Source organism: Phocoena sinus, chromosome 20 (assembly GCF_008692025.1).
Source record: "Phocoena sinus isolate mPhoSin1 chromosome 20, mPhoSin1.pri, whole genome shotgun sequence".
NCBI classification, from domain to species: domain Eukaryota; kingdom Metazoa; phylum Chordata; class Mammalia; order Artiodactyla; family Phocoenidae; genus Phocoena; species Phocoena sinus.
In genome coordinates, this window is record NC_045782.1 from 1,307,996 (window position 1) to 1,327,842 (window position 19,847).

The 19,847-nt window shown below is 45.4% G+C and overlaps 1 protein-coding gene across 9 annotated transcripts in view; it reads left to right on the forward strand.

Annotated features, from left to right (window-relative positions):
• PRPSAP2 (phosphoribosyl pyrophosphate synthetase associated protein 2) overlaps positions 1–15,045 on the forward strand; it is a 39,097-nt gene extending 24,052 nt beyond the window's left edge. For 8 of the 9 annotated variants that reach the window (XM_032615950.1, XM_032615944.1, XM_032615947.1 and 5 more), the window contains 4 exons: positions 7,018–7,166; positions 9,012–9,082; positions 10,246–10,392; positions 14,373–15,045. In XM_032615950.1, the coding sequence (XP_032471841.1) occupies positions 7,018–7,166; positions 9,012–9,082; positions 10,246–10,392; positions 14,373–14,531 (526 nt within the window). In that variant the 3' untranslated portion in view covers positions 14,532–15,045. Of the gene's footprint in view, positions 1–7,017; positions 7,167–9,011; positions 9,172–10,245; positions 10,393–14,372 lie in introns of all 9 variants that reach the window. The other variant, XR_004347389.1, reaches the window with a different exon arrangement.
• The last annotated feature ends 4,802 nt before the right edge of the window (positions 15,046–19,847 follow it).

The window sequence follows — 19,847 nt, forward strand, 5'->3', positions numbered from 1 at the left end:
ACAGAGACATGAAGTGAGCAGATACTGTTGGAAAAAATGGCGCCGATAGACTTGCTGGACGGAGGGCTGTCCCAGACCTTCAACTTGTAACAAGTGCAGTGTCTGCGAAGTGCAGTAAATCGAGGTCTGCCTGTACTAATGTTCCCTGGAGAAGCTGCTCTGTTGGGGAGGGAAAGAACAAAATCAAACGTAGGAATGAAGGCTTTTTCTTAAAAATGCTCTTTTAAAATAACTTCCCACAATCGAATACCTTTGCTCCCTGGATCATTGTTGAGCCCATGGAGTGAGAGAGTGGAGGTGCCTCCATCCTGTACCCACCGTTGTTAATGTGGAAGGATGAGGGCAGCTTGCACGTCGTAAGCTCTTGACTTCACAGGTGTTAGGATAAGTGGTTTTCCATTACAAAGTAAGAATAGCAGTTAGTATATTAAATAAAGTTGGCATTTGTGATAAAGCCATGGAGTTGCCATGTTCGTGGGACCAGCCTCCCAGTCAGCCAGGGCTGTGCCCACACAGGCTTCCTTCGAGAAGCTCTGTCATGGAGCCCCATAGTGTCCGTTTGATTAAGTCAGGTACACCGGGACTCATGCTGGAACATAAACATTTCAAACAGCCTTTCCAGAGATTTGTGCAAAGGCTGGATTAATGCTGATTTAGTAATTTCCTTTTCTCTGATACACGTTTTTTTTTAAATTAAGTTGAAAATCACATAACATACATTTAACTTCTTTAAAGTGTGTAATTCACTGGCATGTAGTGCGTTCACAGTGTTGTACAGCCACCACTTCTCTCTGGTTTCAGAACTTGCTCTCATCCCAGAAGACCACCCCGAACTCACTGAGTGACCAGTCTCAGGTCCCTTCTCCCCCATGCCCTTGCAGCTGCTGATCTGCTTACTGTCTGTAGATTTACCTATTCTAGATATTTCATATAAATGGAATCATATAATATGTGGCCTTTTGTGTCTGGTTTCTTTCACTGAGCATAATGTTTTCAGGTTCATCTACATTGTAGCATATATCAGTAATTCATTCCTTTTTATGGCTGAATACTATTCCATTGTAGGGATGTACTTCACTTTGTTTATCCGTTCATCTGTTGATGGGCATTTGGGTTGTTCCCACCGTTTGGCTGTGAGGAATAGCAGTGTTGTGTACAAGTGTCTGTGTTGGCATGTTTTCATTTCTCGTGGATATATATCTAGGATTGAAATTGCTGGGTCATATAGTAATTGTATGTTTCCATTTTTGAGGGACCACTAAACTTAACATACCCCAAACTGAACTGCTCTTTGCCCCCAAAAGCCTGTGGGGTTTGGCTGGAGTAGCGCAGTTTTTGTCTTAAAGTGTCCTGGCTTGTGAGGCTGCCCCTTCCTTGGTCTGGCTTTTGTTTGGGCACAGCTGTGAGCCTGGGGTAATGAGGCAGAAAGACAGATGGGAGGACCCACCACTGCATGTTCCCTCTCACAGGTGAGGAGACACATCAGGGAGGTGAGGAAACGGATCCAAGGTGATTCTGCTGTGTTGTTTACAGGAAGGTAGCAGCACAACTAATGACTCCTTTTTTTCTTAATTTATTTTTTATTTTTATTTTTGGCTACGTTGGGTCTTTGTTGCTATGCGTGGACTTTCTCTGGTTGTGGCGAGCGGGGGCTACTCTTTGTTATGGTGCGCGGGCTTCTCATTGCAGTGGCTTCTCTTGTGGCGGAGCGCGGTCTCTAGGCGCGAGGGCTCGGTAGTTGTGGCTCACGGGCTCTAGAGCGCAGGCTCAGTAGCTGTGGTGTACAGGCTTAGTTGCTCCGCCTGTGTCCGCCTTAGTTGCTTGAACCTGTGTCCCCTGCACTGGCAGGCAGATTCTTAACCACTGCGCCACCAGGGAAGTGCCAGCTAATGACTTCTTAGAGTGTCTTCCCCACCAGTGATTCTGGGATTTGGGCGTGGGCCGAATAGGCTTGAGGTTGGCTTGCCCATTCAGTCCATCTCACTCGGTACGTGTGTGCTGTGCCAGCCGTTTTCTAAGGGGGGAGCAGTACAGCCCGCTTCTCCCCTCGGGCTCGCAGATCACCCCGTGTGCTGTTTGGCCAGTAGGTTGTTAGGTAGGTTGGGATGAAGGATCGAGCCTCTTTTTCCCACCTTCTGTAATGGAGTCCACAATAGGTTACACTGCATTCAATAAATGTTTTAGGACGGAGATGGTTGCTCCAAAGGGGATGAGGGTATAAAATAGTGTAGTTATGGCTTTTGCACCCCGCATCAAAGGTGTGCTGAGCGCTCTTGGTCGGTAGCACCTGCCGTGGCATCTCCCACAGCGCTGTGCTGTGATTTCCTCTCGTTTTGACATCCTGATTTGCATACTCATCCAGAGTTAGGGCTTGAGATGGCATTTCCAGCTCAGCAACACGCCGGTTTTGATCTGATTGTTTCCGGCTTCCTCCTCCAAGTCTTTTATTTGGCGCCTCACCTTAGAAAACTGTTACAGTTCATTTAAGAGACACCCTAAGGCAGCAGGAAGATAGTTAAACTAGGAGTCAAGAGACGCCGGCTTCCAGCTGGTGCCTACCCAGTCTTTGTGAGAGAGCTGAGAACCACGGTCCAGGCTCTCTGCAGGCCTCCATTTCCTCTTCGGCAGAGTGGGGGGTGACGCCTGCACTGCTTATCTTACAGAGCGGCGTGTGCCGAAGAAGGTGGGAGAAACTTCACAGATTGAGCAGCACGGTGCACCCTGCAGTTCTGCAGCTGTCGGTGGAGTTGAGGGCAGAGCTGTGGTTGAGCAGCCCTTTGGCAGTGAGCTGTTGTCTTGAGTAAAAGAGGTCATCTGAGAACATAACGTTGCTTTAACAAACAGAACTTGCTTTAGTGAGCAAGTTGTTTGGAATTGTTTTCCTAGAATAATTGAGTGAATAGAAAAAAAAAGTCTGAGATCCTGTGTTTTGTTCTGACCCATGATGTACATTTACCCTCATCATAGTACAACCAGAAGCGAGACTGAGTTGCTTTGGAATTCCTCTGTGACCGTCAGTGTCTAAAGCAGTATGACCTACCGGAACAATCCTGATTCCTTTTTTGGAATCAGGTGGGAACCCAAGTTACGTTACTGTTCTATGAAGTATCAGAAACTAACGTCACTGTGCAGGTAACACTTTATTTATCTTGAAGGTACTGTGGTTTATAGTTGGTAGTGTTATAGTCGGTTAGTAGTGCTGGAACAGCATTATTCTAGGAATTGGCAAACCTCTACGAATTCCTGATGGGAAAAGACTTCCTTAGAGGACAATTGAGAGCTCAGGACTTTTGACAGTAATCTTGTTTGTGAAGCCAATCTTGGATTTGAAGGAGCACTTAATCTCTGTGGTGCTGTGAGGTTAGCGTGGGGCAGAAGCCAGTGAAGGCTCTGCCGTGGTCTTTGTCTGAACATATCTTTTTCTGAGGACTTCTTTAAAAACTGTTTTGAATTTTTTTAAAGGGTGAATTTAAAGTTATGCAAATACTACATCTTAACTCTTAGGATCTTCAGCAATTGTTATTAAAAATGTTCTCCCCCTGAGGCTCTCCCTCTTTTCCTTAAGCAAAAATATTCACACACACACACACAGATACACTTTTCTGGATCAGGTTATGCAGTACAGCTCTGCTCCTGTGAAGTCTGTTGTCTTTTCCTTGGAAATATAAGTTGGATTCATTGCAGGAAGGGCCAGACCAGTAGGCGCTTCTTTCTGTGCGTTTGAGATTTTCTCAAAACCACAGAAGACTGAACTGCGTGTGCTGCGTAATGACATCTCCTACTGAGGGGAAGTGTAACTTCGTAGAAAGTAATTTGCAATGGATGTAGCATCCGTTTAAGTTTCTTGAACCGATTGCAAGCACTGTGACAAAACTCTCCTTGGTCGTGGAGTGCAGACGGGAAACGTGGCACAGGGGAGATTCTGTTCCGCCAGGGAGCACGGTCATGCCTTTAAGTGCCTCCCTGTGGCATTGCAATGCCTTGGCTGTGTCTAGTGCAGGTAGTCCTGATGATGGGGTTCTGTGAAATCCCTAATTTATGACCACAGCCCTTGTTTTTGTTTCTTTTTAGCTGTTCTTGTGGGCCGTAAGGAACTTTTTTTGAATTTTTGATGTTTGAAAACCAAGGTTGGGAGAACTTGTTGGATCTTCAAGCACTTGAACATTTTTTTGTGCACTAGGTGCTGAAGATGGAAAAATGAGTAAGACCTCAATGGTGAATTCTACCAAACATTTAAGGGGGAAATAATGCTAACTGTACATAAACTCTTCCAGAAAGTTGAAGAACTAGTACTTCCCAGCTCACTTTATGAGGCATTCCTTACCCTGATAGCAAAGCCAGACACAGACATTACAAGAAAAGGAAAACAGATCAATATTCTTCATGAACCTAGGTATAAAAATTCTAGGGCTTCCCTGGTGGCGCAGTGGTTGAGAGTCTGCCTGCCGATGCAGGGGACGCGGGTTCGTGCCCCGGACCGGGAAGATCCCACATGCCGCGGAGCGGCTGGGCCCGTGAGCCATGGCTGCTGAGCCTGCGCGTCCGGAGCCTGTGCTCCGCAACGGGAGAGGCCACAACAGTGAGAGGCCCGCGTACAGCAAAAAAAAAAAAAAAAAACCCAAATAACATCAAACTAAGTGAAACACTTAGGGATAAACCTAAGGTGTTCAAGACTTGCACACTGAAAAATATAAAACATTGCCTAGAGAAATTAAAGACCTAAATGAATGGAGAAATATACTGTGTCTGTGGCTTGAAAGACTCAATATTGTTAAGATAGCGTATCTCCTCCCTACATTGGTCTGTAGAATTGACACCATCCCGATCAAAATGTCAGCAGGCCTTTTTTTTATAGAATTTGACAAGCTGATTGCAAAATTCATATGGACATGCAACGAAACTAGAATAATGCCCCCCCCCGGAAAAAAAAAAAAAACTTTGAAAAAGGAGAACAAAGTTTGGAGATCTAACACTACCTGAATTCAAGACCTGTTATAAAGCTAAAGCAATCGTGATTGTGTGGTATTGGAATAAAGATAAAAAATAGGTTAGTGGAACAGAATAGAGTCCAAAAATAGACCCACAGGTATCTGGAAGACTGATTTTCAGCAGATGTGCAAAGGCAACTTAATGGGGAAAGGCTAGTCTTTTTAACAAATGAAAAGTGTTGGAATAATCAGATGTGTGCAAAATAATGAATTTTGAGCCATATCTCACATCATTTTTAAAAATCAACTTCAAATGAGTCATATACCTAAATGTAAAGCCTGAAAGTATAAAACTTCTAGAGGAAAACAGAGGGAAAAAAGTCTTTGTGACCTTGGTTTAGGTAAAGATTTCTTAAATATGACACTAAAAGCCCAACTGATAGGAAAAAATTGTTAAATTGGATGTCATGAGAATTGAAACTGCTCTTCAGGAGACATCGTTAAGAGAATAACAGGGGAAAGCTCAGATTGGGGGAGAACATTTGTGAAGCATATGTCTGAAGAAGGACTTAAATTCAGAATATATAAAGAATTCTCCCGACTTACTAAGAGAACTAACAACCCAACTAAAAAATTGGCAAAAGAGAAACAGACCCTTTACCAAAGCATATATATAGGTGGCAGATAAGCGCCATTTGTCATGAGGGTTCAATGCAAACTGAAACCACAGCGACCCAGTGCATACCGCTGGGATGGGTACATTGAAAGGGCTGACAGCGGCCCGTGCTGGCGAGGGTGTGGAAAAGCCGAGTGCTCACACACGGCTTGTGGGCGTGTGGCAGCCACTTTGGGAAATGGTAATGTGTGATCCAGTCACACCAAGGGAAAAGGAAACATGAGTCCAGACGGATTTGTACATGAGTGTTCACACGGTTTTGGAACAACTCATGACTGGACACAACTCAAAAGTCTATCCAGGAATTTCCCTGGTGACGCAGTGGTTAAGAATACGCCTGCCAATGCAGGGGACACGGATTTGAGCCCCGGTCAGGGAACTAAGATCCCACATGCCGTGGGGCAACTAAGCCCACGTGCTACAAGTGCTGAGCTCAATGAGAGAGCCCACGTGCCGCAAACTGCAGAGCTCACGCCCTCTGGAGCCCGAGCACCACAACTAGAGAAAGAAAACCCACACGCCACTACTAGAGAGAAGCCCATGCCCTGCAAAGAAAGATCCTACGTGCCTCAGTGAAGATCCCGCATTCTGCAACTAAGACCCGATGCAGCCAAAAAATAAATGAAATACATAAGTAAACAATAAATCTTTAAAAAAAAAAGTCCATCCACAAGTAAATGGACAAATAGTGATAGACCCACACCGTGGACTGTTACTCAGCGATGTAAGGGATGCTCTCTTGATGAATGTGGGTGAATCTCCAAACTGTTAGGCCGAGTGAACAAAGTAAGACCAAATTAAGGACTACAGACTCTGATTCCACTTACGACATTCTAGAAAACGTAAGACCATGGTGATAGAAAGCAGCTCACTGGTAGCTGATGCTGGAAGGAGAGATCGCAGAGGGGCACAGGTGACGTTTGGCAGGGGTAGATACTTTCAGTGACTCGGTTGTGCTGACAGTTGTACAGATACAGAAATACATCTGAGCTTATGAAATCATACGGTTTAGGTGTGTTCAGTGTCTCGTATCTCAGTTACACAACGAAACCTTGATGCTTTATACTCTGATGAGTAGTTAGTGCACTTTGAATCACGTGGTTGGTTCTCACTGTTAACTAGGTAGATAGGTAGAATTAATTAACAATTCCAAGTGAGGAAACGGAGGCTTAGGGGAGGTGAACTAACTTATAACTTACACGGGCTTACTCGCTGGCCAAGTGCCAGGGGGATGTGTGGTCATGTGGGGTCTCCACACTTTGTCTTGGATTCTGAGAGTCTAAGATTATTAATTCTCCTTTTTCATTAACGCTTTTGGAAACTACCTTTTTAAAGTTCCCGTGATGTTTCTCCGTAGATGTTATCAGAAACCAGCTTTGCGTGATTGTGAACGGGTCTCCTGCTCTCCTCCAGGGCACAGTCTTTTGCTGAGCGCCTGCGACTGGGCATCGCGGTGATTCACGGAGAAGCGCAGGACGCCGAGTCCGACCTGGTGGACGGGCGGCATTCCCCGCCCATGGTCAGGAGCGCCGCCGCCATCCACCCCAGCCTGGAGATCCCCAGTAAGTGTGCTGCCCCCGGGTCGCTTTCCTCTTTGATTTTAAGGCTGACTTAATTTTTTTTTCGAATGTGAAGTGCTACTTCTCTTTTTGTTTTTTAAATTGGCAAAAACTGATACCTTTCGTGGCCTGGCTGTGGCAAGTGCACTTCTGGTGGCCTCTTAGAAGCAGTCTGTCTGGTCATACCAAGACCTATGCACATGCTCAGTTTAGACGCATCTGTGGCACGTCAGGGATTTCACTTTTCATTCACTAACATGTCCTAGAGTAAAGTAAAGTGTAACACAAGCAGAAAGCTTTTGGTGCACAAGTTATTCACTGTAGTGTTATTTCTAATGCAAAATACTGGAAAAGTCTGAATGGTTCACCGGAGGGCGGGGCTTGGTGAAGAATGTCGTATCAGCACAATTCATTATGCAGCCCTTTGAAATAATTAAGACCCTGGAAGCAAGAGAAAAATCTATGGAATGTATGTGAATAAGGGAGAATACAAGAGTGTAGGCCTGTCTTTTGCCCGGGCGAGGAGGGAGTATGAAGGATGAACGTGGTTGTGACTGGGTGGTAGAGTTATGCATGAATTTGTTTTTGTTTTTAAGAAACTTCCCTCAAGGTTTAATAACATCTTCTCAGTTAAAAAAAATACTGCTTTTGTTTGAGTCTGCCGGGGAGAGAAGACTTTTCCTCTACCCTCTGTAGCTTCAGTGCTCAGGAGGTTGCAAATAAAACTGACAGAAGACAGATCAAGAAGAGAAAAGATAAGGCTTTAAGAGGAGGTTGCAATTCGGGGCTTGTATGTGGTCCTCACAGGGGAAGGGAAGCGGAGGAAGGGCGCTGATGGGAGGGCCAGTGGCTCGTAGGGAGGATGGATGGGAGACAGGACGGTGTGTGACAGTGTCTGTGCAGGAGTGGTGCCGACTTCTGGTCTGGGTGATGAGAGCCAGTCTTCCTGCGGTTGTTGCTGGGAGGGGGTTTAGGACAACTGAATTCTTTTGAGTTCCTTTGGGGAGCTCTGCTTTTAGGCAGATAAGGGACTTCAGGAATTCAAATGCCTTCAGCTTAAAATACTTTTCATGCCGCTGTGGTGTACTCTGGACCCCTTCGGGTTCTCACGTTGCCTAGGAGTTTGATCGTTTATAAACAAAAAACCTCAGAGAAGGAGATACGGTCCTGGGATGGCCATGAAGGAGCGAGACTGCAGCTGGGCCTTGTGGATCCCGGTTAGCTGAGGTGGACGTTGAAGGCATTCAGGCATGGGTTCAACTGGGGACAGGATGGCAGGGGCAGGGGCTGGGCTTTGTGTGTGGCCGTGGGTGGCCAGGAAGGACGCCACCCTGACCACCGAAGCTCCCTGGAGGGAAGACATGGGGAAAAGGTGGCAGCAGAACGCTCCCGAGGGCAGTGAGTCCCTCGCGTTGTTTTTGCTCTTTGGGGTCCTTTGCACTTTAGGGTCAGTTTATTTCTGCAAAAAAAGAGGCTGGGATTCTGATGGGGTGCATTGAGTCTCTAGATCACTCGGGGAGCATTGCCGTCTTAACGGTACTAAGTCTTCCTGTCCGATCTGGATGCCTTTTATTTCTTTTTCTTGCCTGACTGCCCTGGCTAGCACATGCGGTGCTCTGTTGAATAGCAGTGGTGAAAGTGGGCATCCTTGTCCTGTCTCTGATCTTAGGGGAAAGGTCTTTCATCCCGTATGACGTTAGCAGTGATTTTTCCGTAGTTGCCCTTTATCGGGTGGGGGAAACTCCCTTCTGTTGCTGGTCTCTTGGGCCTCTGTCATGAGACAGTGACTTGCTAAGGCCTCGGCTGGGCTCTTAACCGAGAAACGTGTGCGTGTTTTGTCCTGGGCAGTGCTCATCCCCAAGGAGAAGCCCCCGATCACAGTGGTCGGTGACGTGGGAGGAAGGACCGCCGTCATTGTGGTACGCAGGCCTCTCTTCCTGTCACTCTGTCGCGCTTGCCGCTGGTGCTTTGCTGGCTGGCTTGCCAGTCGTGCTGGGGACGGTGCCAGGTAGGTCTCACGGGCGCCTTGTGCTGAATGTCTGCTTTGGTCCAAAAATTGAGACTCGCCAGGTGACCCACAGCTTCTGTCCGGCTTGCCTACAAATCCGAGGCTCCCAGGACCCCCCTGGACTGGAGCATTTGCTAGAGCAGCTCACAGAACTCAGAGAGACACTTAGGTTCACTAGGTCATTAAAGGATGTGACATAGGACACAGATGAGCAGCCAGATGGAGAGAGAGAGGCACGGGGCAGGGCTGGGGAGGGTCCCTGTGGAGTTGGGGTGCATCACCCACTCGATGTGGAATGTTCATCCACCTGGTTCCCTCCCCAAATCCCATGCTACTGGGATGTTATGGGGGCTTCTTCCTGGAGGCCTGATGGATCATTAACCCCATTTCCAGCCCCCTCCCCTCTGTGGAGGAGTTGGGGCCGGCCGTGTGGGTGCTGCAAATTCCAAGCTTCCCTGGTCTTTCCAGTGGCCAGTGCCCATCCAGGAGCCCACCCAGAGTCATCTCATCAGGACAAGAGGTTTCCCTAGTGCTCTTACCGCTAAAACATGTAAAAGGGCTTTAGAAGAGACCAATGTATATATTTTCTATTATCTCATACTGGGAGTCTGCGAGATTAGAAACCACTGGACTGAGTATTTTGTTAAAATAATAATTATTATTATTTTTCCCATTATAAAAATATATGGAAAAAACACATTTCCCATCTGTGCAGAAAATATAGAAAATAAGGAAAAGTAGCAAGAAAAGCGGAAAGAACCACCTAGAGTCAAAAGCATCTTCTAACAGGTGCTTTACTATGCATTAGAAAAATCTAGGGTGAGTATTTCTGGAGCACCTGCCTGTGGGGTGTAGCTCTAGACGGTAGGGATAGAGAACTATAGGCCCAGGGCGCCTGTGCTGCACTGTGGGAGGCCCGGAGGGAATGCAGCGGGAGCCCGGTGACCTCGCTGTCTGGACACGTCAACGTGGACAGCAGGTGTGTCACAGTAGAATTAGTCCAGCCTTTTTCCCCGTGGTCTAGACCCACCTTTACAAAAGTGTTCATGTCTTTTGCTGAATCTGTAATGCCAGGACGACATTATTGATGATGTGGACAGCTTCCTCGCTGCAGCAGAGACCCTGAAGGAAAGGGGTGCGTATAAGATCTTCGTGATGGCGACTCACGGCTTGTTATCCTCCGACGCCCCTCGACTGATCGAGGAATCTGCCATCGATGAGGTAACAGAGCCGGGCTGAGTGTGGGCACAGCTGCCTGGTGCCCGTGCCCATCCCGACCTGTGGTCACGGGAGCAGGTGGAGAGTGAGCTGCTCTGTAGTTCAGAGTGGTAGTAGTTCTGTTTGTGTGTCACCGCCTGCAGCCTCTGTGTTCTGCCCGTGGCAGTGGGTGATAGTTTTAGTGACTCTCGTAAGTGGAGCCCTTGGCCCTGACGGAACTGCCTGATGCTGGGCACATGCCGTCCCTGAGCTCCGGCACAGCCCTGCAGGGAGAGTGAGAAATTGTGCACCAGAAAAGTTCAGTGACTTCTTAAGGTCAGGCAGCTACGAGCCCAAGCTCGTAGGGTTCAGACCCTAGTTTACCCGATGCTAAAGCCCAGCTCTCTTCCTGGTACAGACGCCCGTGGCATGACGTCGGGAGAGGAGGGCACACAGGGCCACCTTCCTAAACTGCCTGCAGCTCCCAGAGTGGCTGAAGTGAGGCCAGCCAGGTTTCCTCGCCCTCCTTTGTCCACCCCTCATTCCAGGGGCCAGCTAGCTGCGGGGGTTGATTGTGTGAATCACGTTCTTATTATCTTTTAAGAAGCAGAAATGCTGTCTCCTGTATATTCCTGGATATTGAATCTTAAACTAGTCGGACTCCTTTAACTTTTCTGAGGCCCACACTTTTCCTCTTGAGCAGTCACTCTCCCTGAGCCTGGCCCATGCTCATCATCTCTGATGGGTTCAGGATGCTTTAGCACAGAGAGAAAGCCAGGCTCGCACGGCTTAGCTCGATCCGGCCTCCTTTCTCCGCTGCACGAAACACACGCAAAGCGGGAAGACTTCAGGCCCACAGCGGTGCTCACTGGTCTGTCCGCGTGGCGCTAGGCGGGGTTCTCACGGGTGCTCTGTGTGGGCAGGTTAGCAAGAGCGTGTGGGGGGCTGCTGCATCCAGTCCCTCGGAACAGAGTGGACTTTGGAGAGGACGCGTGAAGCCCCGGACGCGGAGGTCGCACATCCTAGGCCAGCAGGGGGGCTCTGTCACTGATACCCATACCGGGGAGTTGGGTCGGTAACTGATGGATAAGCGGGATTCCATATAGGCCTGTAGACAAAGCACAGTTGCCCAGTAGATAATAAAGCTATGAACCATGTGAAAGTAACAGCAGGATCGACAGGGTGGGAGGTGGGAGAAGAGGAGAGAGGCTGATTTCCCTGTCTCTCAGAAGAGGAGCCAGTAAGGAGGGCTTGGAGTTGATAAATCAAGATTTGAAGTGTTTTTCTTTCTGTTTTTTTAATTAAAGGTAGTTAAATGAAACGTCCAGAATAGGCCTCTATAAAGTCAGTAGATTGGTGGTTGCCAGGGGGGGTTTGAGGAAGGGTGAAATGAGGAGTGGCCGAAGGGGGTACAGCGTTTCTTCGGGGGGAGATACTAATCACAACTCTGAGTATCCTGAACGTCATTGAATTGTGTGCTTTAAATGGGCAGATTGTATCGTATCTGAATTATATCACCAAAAAGCTGTTATTTTTTAAAGTGGTTAGAATACATTTGGAAAATTCATTCCCGACTGAGGGTGGTTATCTAGTGAGACAACTGACCCTCCAAGGTGACCAGGTGGTACAGTCCCTCCTGGGGGCACCGTCCCCGAGGCATTGTGCTCAGAGCAGGTGCAGCCCTGCCTGGGGTCGCCCTTCACACTGATGCCGTGTGGATGGGGCAGAAAATTCTGTGTTTGATACCAGTGGGTAGGTGTTTTTCCTTTGGGAGCTGTTCTTTTACAGGTCATGAGACTTACATGACCCTTCATGTTCCCACGTTTGCCTTAGTTACCAGGAAGATCAAACAGTAAAGGAGTCACGGGTTTCCCTGGTGGCACAGTGGTTGAGAGTCCGCCTGCCGATGCAGGGGACGTGGGTTCGTGCCCCGGTCCGGGAGGATCCCACGTGCCACGGAGAGGCTAGGCCCGTGAGCCATGGCCGCTGAGCCTGCGCGTCGGGAGCCTGTGCTCCGCAACGGGAGAGGCCACGACAGTGAGAGGCCCGCGTACCGCTAAAAAAAAAAAGGAAAGGAGTCACACAGTAATTACGATGGGCTGGGTTTTCATGGCCCTGCTGCTGGTTCTGAATGATTCCTGATCATCCGTCTGTTTCAACAATCTCATGGTGTATGTACGTTTTTTATTATAAGCTGTCTTGAGGCTTATTTTGGAAGTAGGGAGTATGTATTATAAATAATAACTTTAAAAATATTCCCATCTGTTTTTTTAAGAAGGCTGAGTATTTTTTTTCCATTTGTAGCTGTTGAAAAATGCATGTTTCCCCTTTTTTGATTTTCATCAAATCTTTTTAAAATAACAGCTTTATTGACATACAGTAGTCCCCCCTTATCCACAGGGGATACCTTCCAAGACCCCCCAGTGGATGCCTGAAGCTGTGCACGGATAGTACTAAACCCTACGTATAGTCTGTTTTTTCCTGTACGTACATATCTATGATAAAGTTTAACTTATTAATTAAGCACAGTAAGAAATTAACAGTAATAACTAATAATAAAATAGAACAATTATGGCAATATACCTTCTTGTGCAAATTTAATGCCTTTTTCATCTTAACTAAGCACTTTCACGTACTGTGTCTGCAACTTTTACAATTTGATATGTGACAGCAGAACTAGCATGAATTTCTGTTTCCTTCTTCACAAGTTTATGGATGGACGATTCATTCTTACCATAGATCTTAGCAATCTCAGCACCCAGTTTTCCTTCCTTAAGTCGAGAACTTTTGCCTTTTCACTTAAAGGAAGCACTTCACAGCTTCTCTTTAGTATATCTGAATTGCCAGCCTCACTACTTTTGTAAAATTAAGTAAAATAAGGATCACTTGGACGTAAGCAGTGTGGTCTGATACCCGAGATGGCTGCCGAGTGACTGACGGGCGGGATCTGCTGGACAAAGGGACGATTCACATCCCAGACGGAGTGAGACGGCCCAAGAGTTCGTCACACTACTAAGAACAGCGCACAATTTTAAACGTATAAATTATTTATTTCTGCAATTTTCCATTTAGTGTTTTCAGAGTGAGGTTGACCGTGGGTAACTGAAACTGTGGAAAGTGAAACCTCGGGTGGGGGCTGTGGGGGATGTTCACGTGCCGTATGATTCACCCATTTAAAGTGTATACTGCAGTAGTTTTTGGTATATTCACAGAATCGTGCAGCCGCTACGACAATCGCTTAGAACATTTTCATCCCCCCACAAAGAAACTCCAGACCCGTAATCAGTCACTCCCCATTTCTTCTCAATCCACTCAGCTTTAGGCAACCACTAATCTGCTTTCTATCTCTGCAGTAGGTTTATCTAATCTGGCCATGTTATATAAATGGAATCATATAATATCTGGCCTTGGATCTCTGGCTTCTTTCACTTAGCATAATGTTTTTTGAAAGTTCATCCGTGTTGCAGCAGGTGTCAGTACTTCATCCTTCTTATTGCCATGTAGTATTTCACTGCATGCCTGTAATTTTTTTGCTCTCTGTTCATAATTTGGGTTGTTTCCACTCTGACTGTTGTGAATAATGCTGTCATGAGCACTCATGTACATGTTTTCAAATGGAGATGTTTTCGTTTCTCTTGGGTGTCTACCTAGGAGGAGAATTGCTGGGTCACACGGTAACTCTATGTTTAACCTTTTGAGGAACCTCCAGACTGTTTTCCAATGCAGCCGAACCAGTTTGCATTCCCACCAGCAGTGAATGAGGGTTCCAGTTTCTCCATGTCCTTGCCAGCTCTTGCTGTCATCTGTCTTTTTGCCTGTAGCTGTCATAGTGGGTGTAAGGTTTTCAAACCTTAACCTAAGGTACAGGTAGCATTCACACTGACTGAAAACATTGCTGAAGGAACAGTAGACCCACTTCAGAGATGTGAGAATGTATCCGATTTTCAGGTCGAGCCAGGAGGCTACTTGGTTTTATGATCTCTTGTTTTGTTCTTGATTTGCAGGTGGTGGTTACCAATACAATTCCACATGAAATCCAGAAGCTCCAGTGCCCCAAAATTAAAACTGTGGATATAAGCATGATCCTTTCAGAAGCCATCCGTCGGATTCACAATGGGGAGTCCATGTCCTACCTTTTCAGAAACATAGGTTTAGATGACTGAACAGCTTTCCTTTCTTAAAACTCTCGAGGGCCAAACTGGAATAGTAAGAATAAACACTGTGAGGCGTGTGCCTGACTGACGATCTCACAGCGACCGTCTGTGTCTTGTTCCTTCCTTTTGTTAATTCCTATGAAGATAGACCTACTTTTTAATTTCATTTGGGTGTTTGTGAGTTCATGGGGGCAATTTTTATAAAAGAAAAACTATATTCTCCTCTTAAATAAAATAAGTTAAGACCTGGTTGTGTTCAGTTTACCTGTTGAAAAAAAAACTTGGAAAAAAAATTTTAAGCTCACAAACAACCTTTTCCCAAAGTTGCTGGAGCCCAGGTGCTTTAAAAAGTTAATAAAATAAAATGATATACTGTATGATAATGCAGGTGAAAAGCCAAAAAGATGATGCTGTTAAGTCCAGTAAATTACATTTTTAGAAATGCTGTTATAGACACGCATATGGAATATGTGACCGTTATTTATTTTCTGCAACAAAAGAAGGAATAAAAACTGTATCTGTGTGTGTGTGTGTGTGTGTTTTTTTTTTAACTTTGTGTTTTGGCAATTGTTTTATAACTAAAATAAAATGAGAGCTGAATATACATGCTGTGGATGTGGGAATGTTCCTCAGCTTGTTGAGATTTCCGCAGCTTTGGGGTGATACAGTAGTCTCTTCGGGATGTAATGTTCCCTGTTCTGTTTGTCCAGGACCCTGCACGTTCTCGACGCGTAGTCACTTGACTGCAGCAGGAGAGGAATTGGAACACCAGCTGTGAGCCACTGGGGCAGGTCAGGAGTTGGCGTGAGCAGCCATCTGCATCTTGGCGTGGCTCCTTGGCGTGGCATCTTTGTTCTGCTCCTTGTTTAAACAAAATGCAGCACTGCATGCTCTGGAAAATGAGATGCTGGCGGGGAGGGGGTTACAGAGGGCAAGCGATGTGACCCTTGTCAGTGTCAAGCACCTAGTATTGTCTGTCAGAGTTCAGAACTCAGAACTCTACCTTAGAATTTATCAGGCTGTGAGACACTGGGGTCCCATGAGTTACGCCACTAAGGTCATGTAATGGCAGTCCCCTCCAATTCTTGCAGGAAAGAATTAAGATTACTTCTTCTTCCAAAAGACCTTAAACCTTTGCTTTCTGAGTGCATGCTCAGAAAAGACCTGAGAAAGCCTTTAAGCTTGCACGTGTGGCTGCCCTGAGGTTCTGTGTAAGCAAGAAGTGAGGGCCAAGGCTGGGTTGAAGGCATGCCCCAGGACACACAGCCCATCTACAGACTGGGAGAGTTGTTCTCTCTCTCTCTCTCTCTCTCTCTCTCTTTTTTTTTTTTTGTTTGGTTTCAGGGTTTTACGGAAGTGTGTGATGACTCACTAGCTAGCTGACCAGAGATTTCAGTCGCCACAAACAACAAAGAACACAGACTTTACAAAATCAGTTTTGAAAAGCCACTATGCAGACAAACCCTGTGGGGGGAGGAGAATCTGCTTTCCAGACTTTCACATTATAATATTTAAAATACCAGTTTTCAACAACAAGAAAAAAATTCCTAGGCATGTAGAGAAACAAGAAGGTTGGGCCCATACACGGCATCTTCCTTGAGGAAGCCCAGACTTTAGACCTACTAGACAGAGACTTTAAGTGAACTCTTTCAAACATGCTCAAGAGCCAAAGGAAATCATGGGGATTATGTCTCACCAAATGGAGAACATCAATAAGGAGAGAGAAATAATAAAAATGAACCAGACAGAGAGGATTTGAGGAAGATGGTGGAGTAGGAAGCACCAGGAATCTGTCTCTCCACCTAGACAGTTGCAGTGGCAAATACATCTGTTGATCTTGGAATTCTGGAGTCTATTGAAGGTTTGCAATTTCCCGGGGAAGTGTTGGACAGTAGATTATAGCTAATTTTGGTCAAAACCAACTCTGAGTACAGTTGGAGATACCCGGCCCCCACTCCCACCCCTGTGGCAGGCAGCTCTGCACATGCTCCAGGAGTAGTCTGCACCAGCTTGTGGGAGCCAGGATAGGCAAAAAGGCCCCATCCTCCAGATAGCAGGAATCTGTGCTCTGATAGCTGATATCGGCTTCTGATCACAGAAGTGCAAAGAGGCTGGTAGCCGTTGTTACCTCGCCTCCCCCATTGTTGCAAGCTCCTCCTCCTCCAGTTGAAGAAGGAATAGTGCCTAACTCATGCTGAGGCCAGCATTACCCTACTACAAAAAACAAAGACATTATAAGAAAGATGAAGCAAAGTCCAATATCTCAAGAACATAGGTGCAGAGGTCCTCAACAAAATATTAGCAGAACAATTCCAACAGTGTATAAAAAGAATTATGCATAACCAAGTGGGTTTATCCCAGATATGCAAGGCTGTCTCAACATTTGAAAATCAACTCGTGTAATCCATCACATCAACAGACTAAACAAAGAAAAATTACATGATTATATCAATTGATGGAGAAAAATCATCTGACAAAATCCAACATCCATTCATGATAAAAACTGAGTGACATAGGAGTAGAGAGGGCATCTCCTCATCTTGTTAAAGAATATCTTCAAACAAACTACAGTGAACATCATACTTAGTGGTGAGAAACGAGAAGCTTTCCCACTAAGATCAGAAATAAGGCAAGGATGTCTCCTCTCATCACTCTTTTCCAACATTGTACTGGAAAGCCAAGCTAATGCAATAAGAGAAAGATTTAAAAGGTACACAATTGGGAAGGAAGAAATAAAACTGCTTTGTTCTCAGATAATATGATCATCAGTGTAGAAAATCTGAAAGAGTAACAATGCCTCCACCCCAACTCGGAACTAATAAGTGATTATAGTTAGATTGCAGGATACAAAGTCAATTGGTTTTCTATATACCAGCAACGAACAAGTGGAATTTGAAAATAAAGGTACAATGCCATATACATTAGCACCACAAATATGACATACTTAGGTATAAATCTAACAAAACATGTATAAGATCTATATAAGGAAAACTGCAAAACTGATGAAAAATCAAAGAACTAAATGAGAGATAGTCCATGTTCATGGAGAGGAAGACTAATTGTCAAGATGTTAGTTCTTTCGAACTTGATCTAAAGATTGAGTGCGATCCCAGGGACTTCCCTGGTGGCGCGGTGGTTAAGAATCCAACTGCCAGTACAGGGGACATGGGTTCAAGCCCTGGTCTAGGAAGATCCCACATGCCGCAGAGCAACTAAGCCCATGCGCCACACTTAACTGAGCCTGTGCTCTAGAGCCCACGAGCTACAACTACTGAAGCCCGTGCACCTAGAGCCCATGCTCTGCAACAGAGAGAAGCCACCGCAATGAGAAGCCCATGCACTGCAACGAAGAGTAGCCCCCACTCACCACAACTAGAGAAAGCCTGTACGCAGCAACAAAGACCCAGTGCAGCCAAAAGTAAATAAAAAGATTCAATGGAATCCCAATCAAAATCCCACCAAGTTGCGGGTTCGTGCCCCGGTCTGGGAGGATCCCGCATGCCGCGGAGCGGCTGGGCCCGTGAGCCATGGCCGCTGGGCCTGCGCGTCCGGAGCCTGTCCTCCGCGACGGGAGGGGCCACAGCAGTGAGAGGCCCGCGTAACGCATAAAAAAAAAAAAAAAAATCCCACCAAGTTATTTTGTGGATTTTGACAAACTGATCCTAAAATTTACATGGAGAGATAAAAGACTCAGGATCACCAATACAGTATTGAAGGAGAAGAGCAAGGTTGGAGTATTCACACTACCCCACTTCAAGACAACTCTAAAACTAAAGACGTTTAGACCGATTGAACAGAGCACCCAGAAATAGACCCACCTATATGTAGTCAACCAGTCTTTGACAAAGGAGCAAAGGCAACATAGTGGACCAAAAATAATCTTTTCAACAAGTAGTACTTGAATAGCTGGATATTCACATGGAAAAAAAAATGAATGTAGACTTAAGTGTAAAAGTCAAAAACATAAAACTCCAAGAAGAAAACCTAGATGGCCTTGGTATGGCAGTGACTTTTTAGATATGACACCAAAGGGATGGTCCATGAAAGAAATAATTGATAAACTGGAATTAACTAAAATTAAAAACTTTTGCTCTATGAAATGCACTGTTAAGAGAGTGAAAGACAAGCCACAGACAGAAAAATCTTTGGAAAACACTTAACTGATAAAAGACTGGTAAAAAGAACAGTTAAATCTCAATAATAAGAAAACAATAACCCGATTAAAAATTGGGCTGAAGACCTTACAGACACCACCAAAGAAAATATACAGATGGCAAATAAGCATATGAAAAGATGCTATCGTATGTCTTCAAGGAACTAAAAATTAAAACAATGAGATACACTACACACTTATTAGAATGACCAAAATCTGGAACACTGACACCACCAAATGCTGACAAGGCTGTGGAGCAACAGGAACTCCGTCATTGCTAGTGGGAATGCAAAATAACCACTTTGGCAGAAAACTAAACACACTTTCACCATGTTATCCAGCAATCATGCTCCTTGGTGTTTACCCAAAGTAGTCAAAAACATGTCCACATAAAAACCTGCACATGGAACTTTATAGCAGTTTTATTCATAATTGCCAAAACTTGGACGCAATCAAAATGTCCTTCAGTAAGTGAGTGGATAAATAAACTGTGGTACTTCCAGACAGTGGAATATTATTCAAGTAGCAAAAAGAAATGAGTTATCCGTGAAACGATGTGGAGGAAACTAAAATGAGTCTTACTGGACAATCTGAAAAAGCTATAATACTATATGACGCCAACTGTATGACTATGGAGACTAAAAGATCAGTGGTTGCCAAGGGGTTGGTGGGGGGATGGAGGGAGGACTAGACAGAGCACAGAAGATTTTTGTGGCAGTGAAAAATACTCTGTATGATACTATAATGCTGGATATATGTCATTATACATATGTCTAAACCCACAGAATGTACACCACCAAGAGTAAACCCTAATGTAAACTGTGGACTTCGGGTGGTGGCGATGTGTCCATGTATGTTCACCAGTTGTGACAAATGTACCACTCTGGTGGGGTTGCTGATAATGGAGAAATTGTGCATGTTGGGGGCTGGGGCCATGTGGGAAATCTCTGTACCTACTGCTCAGTATTGCTGTGAACTTAAAACTGCTCTAAAAAAATAAAGTCTTTAAAAAAAAGAAAACCTAGACTGGTTTGACAAAAAACTGGGTACCATAGCCTAGCCAAGCTGACTAGTAAAACTAACCATCGTATTAGGATCTTGATTGTAATCCCCAGGGCAACCACTAAGAAAATAAGTAAAAAATACATAGTAAAAGAAAGGAGAAGGGGACC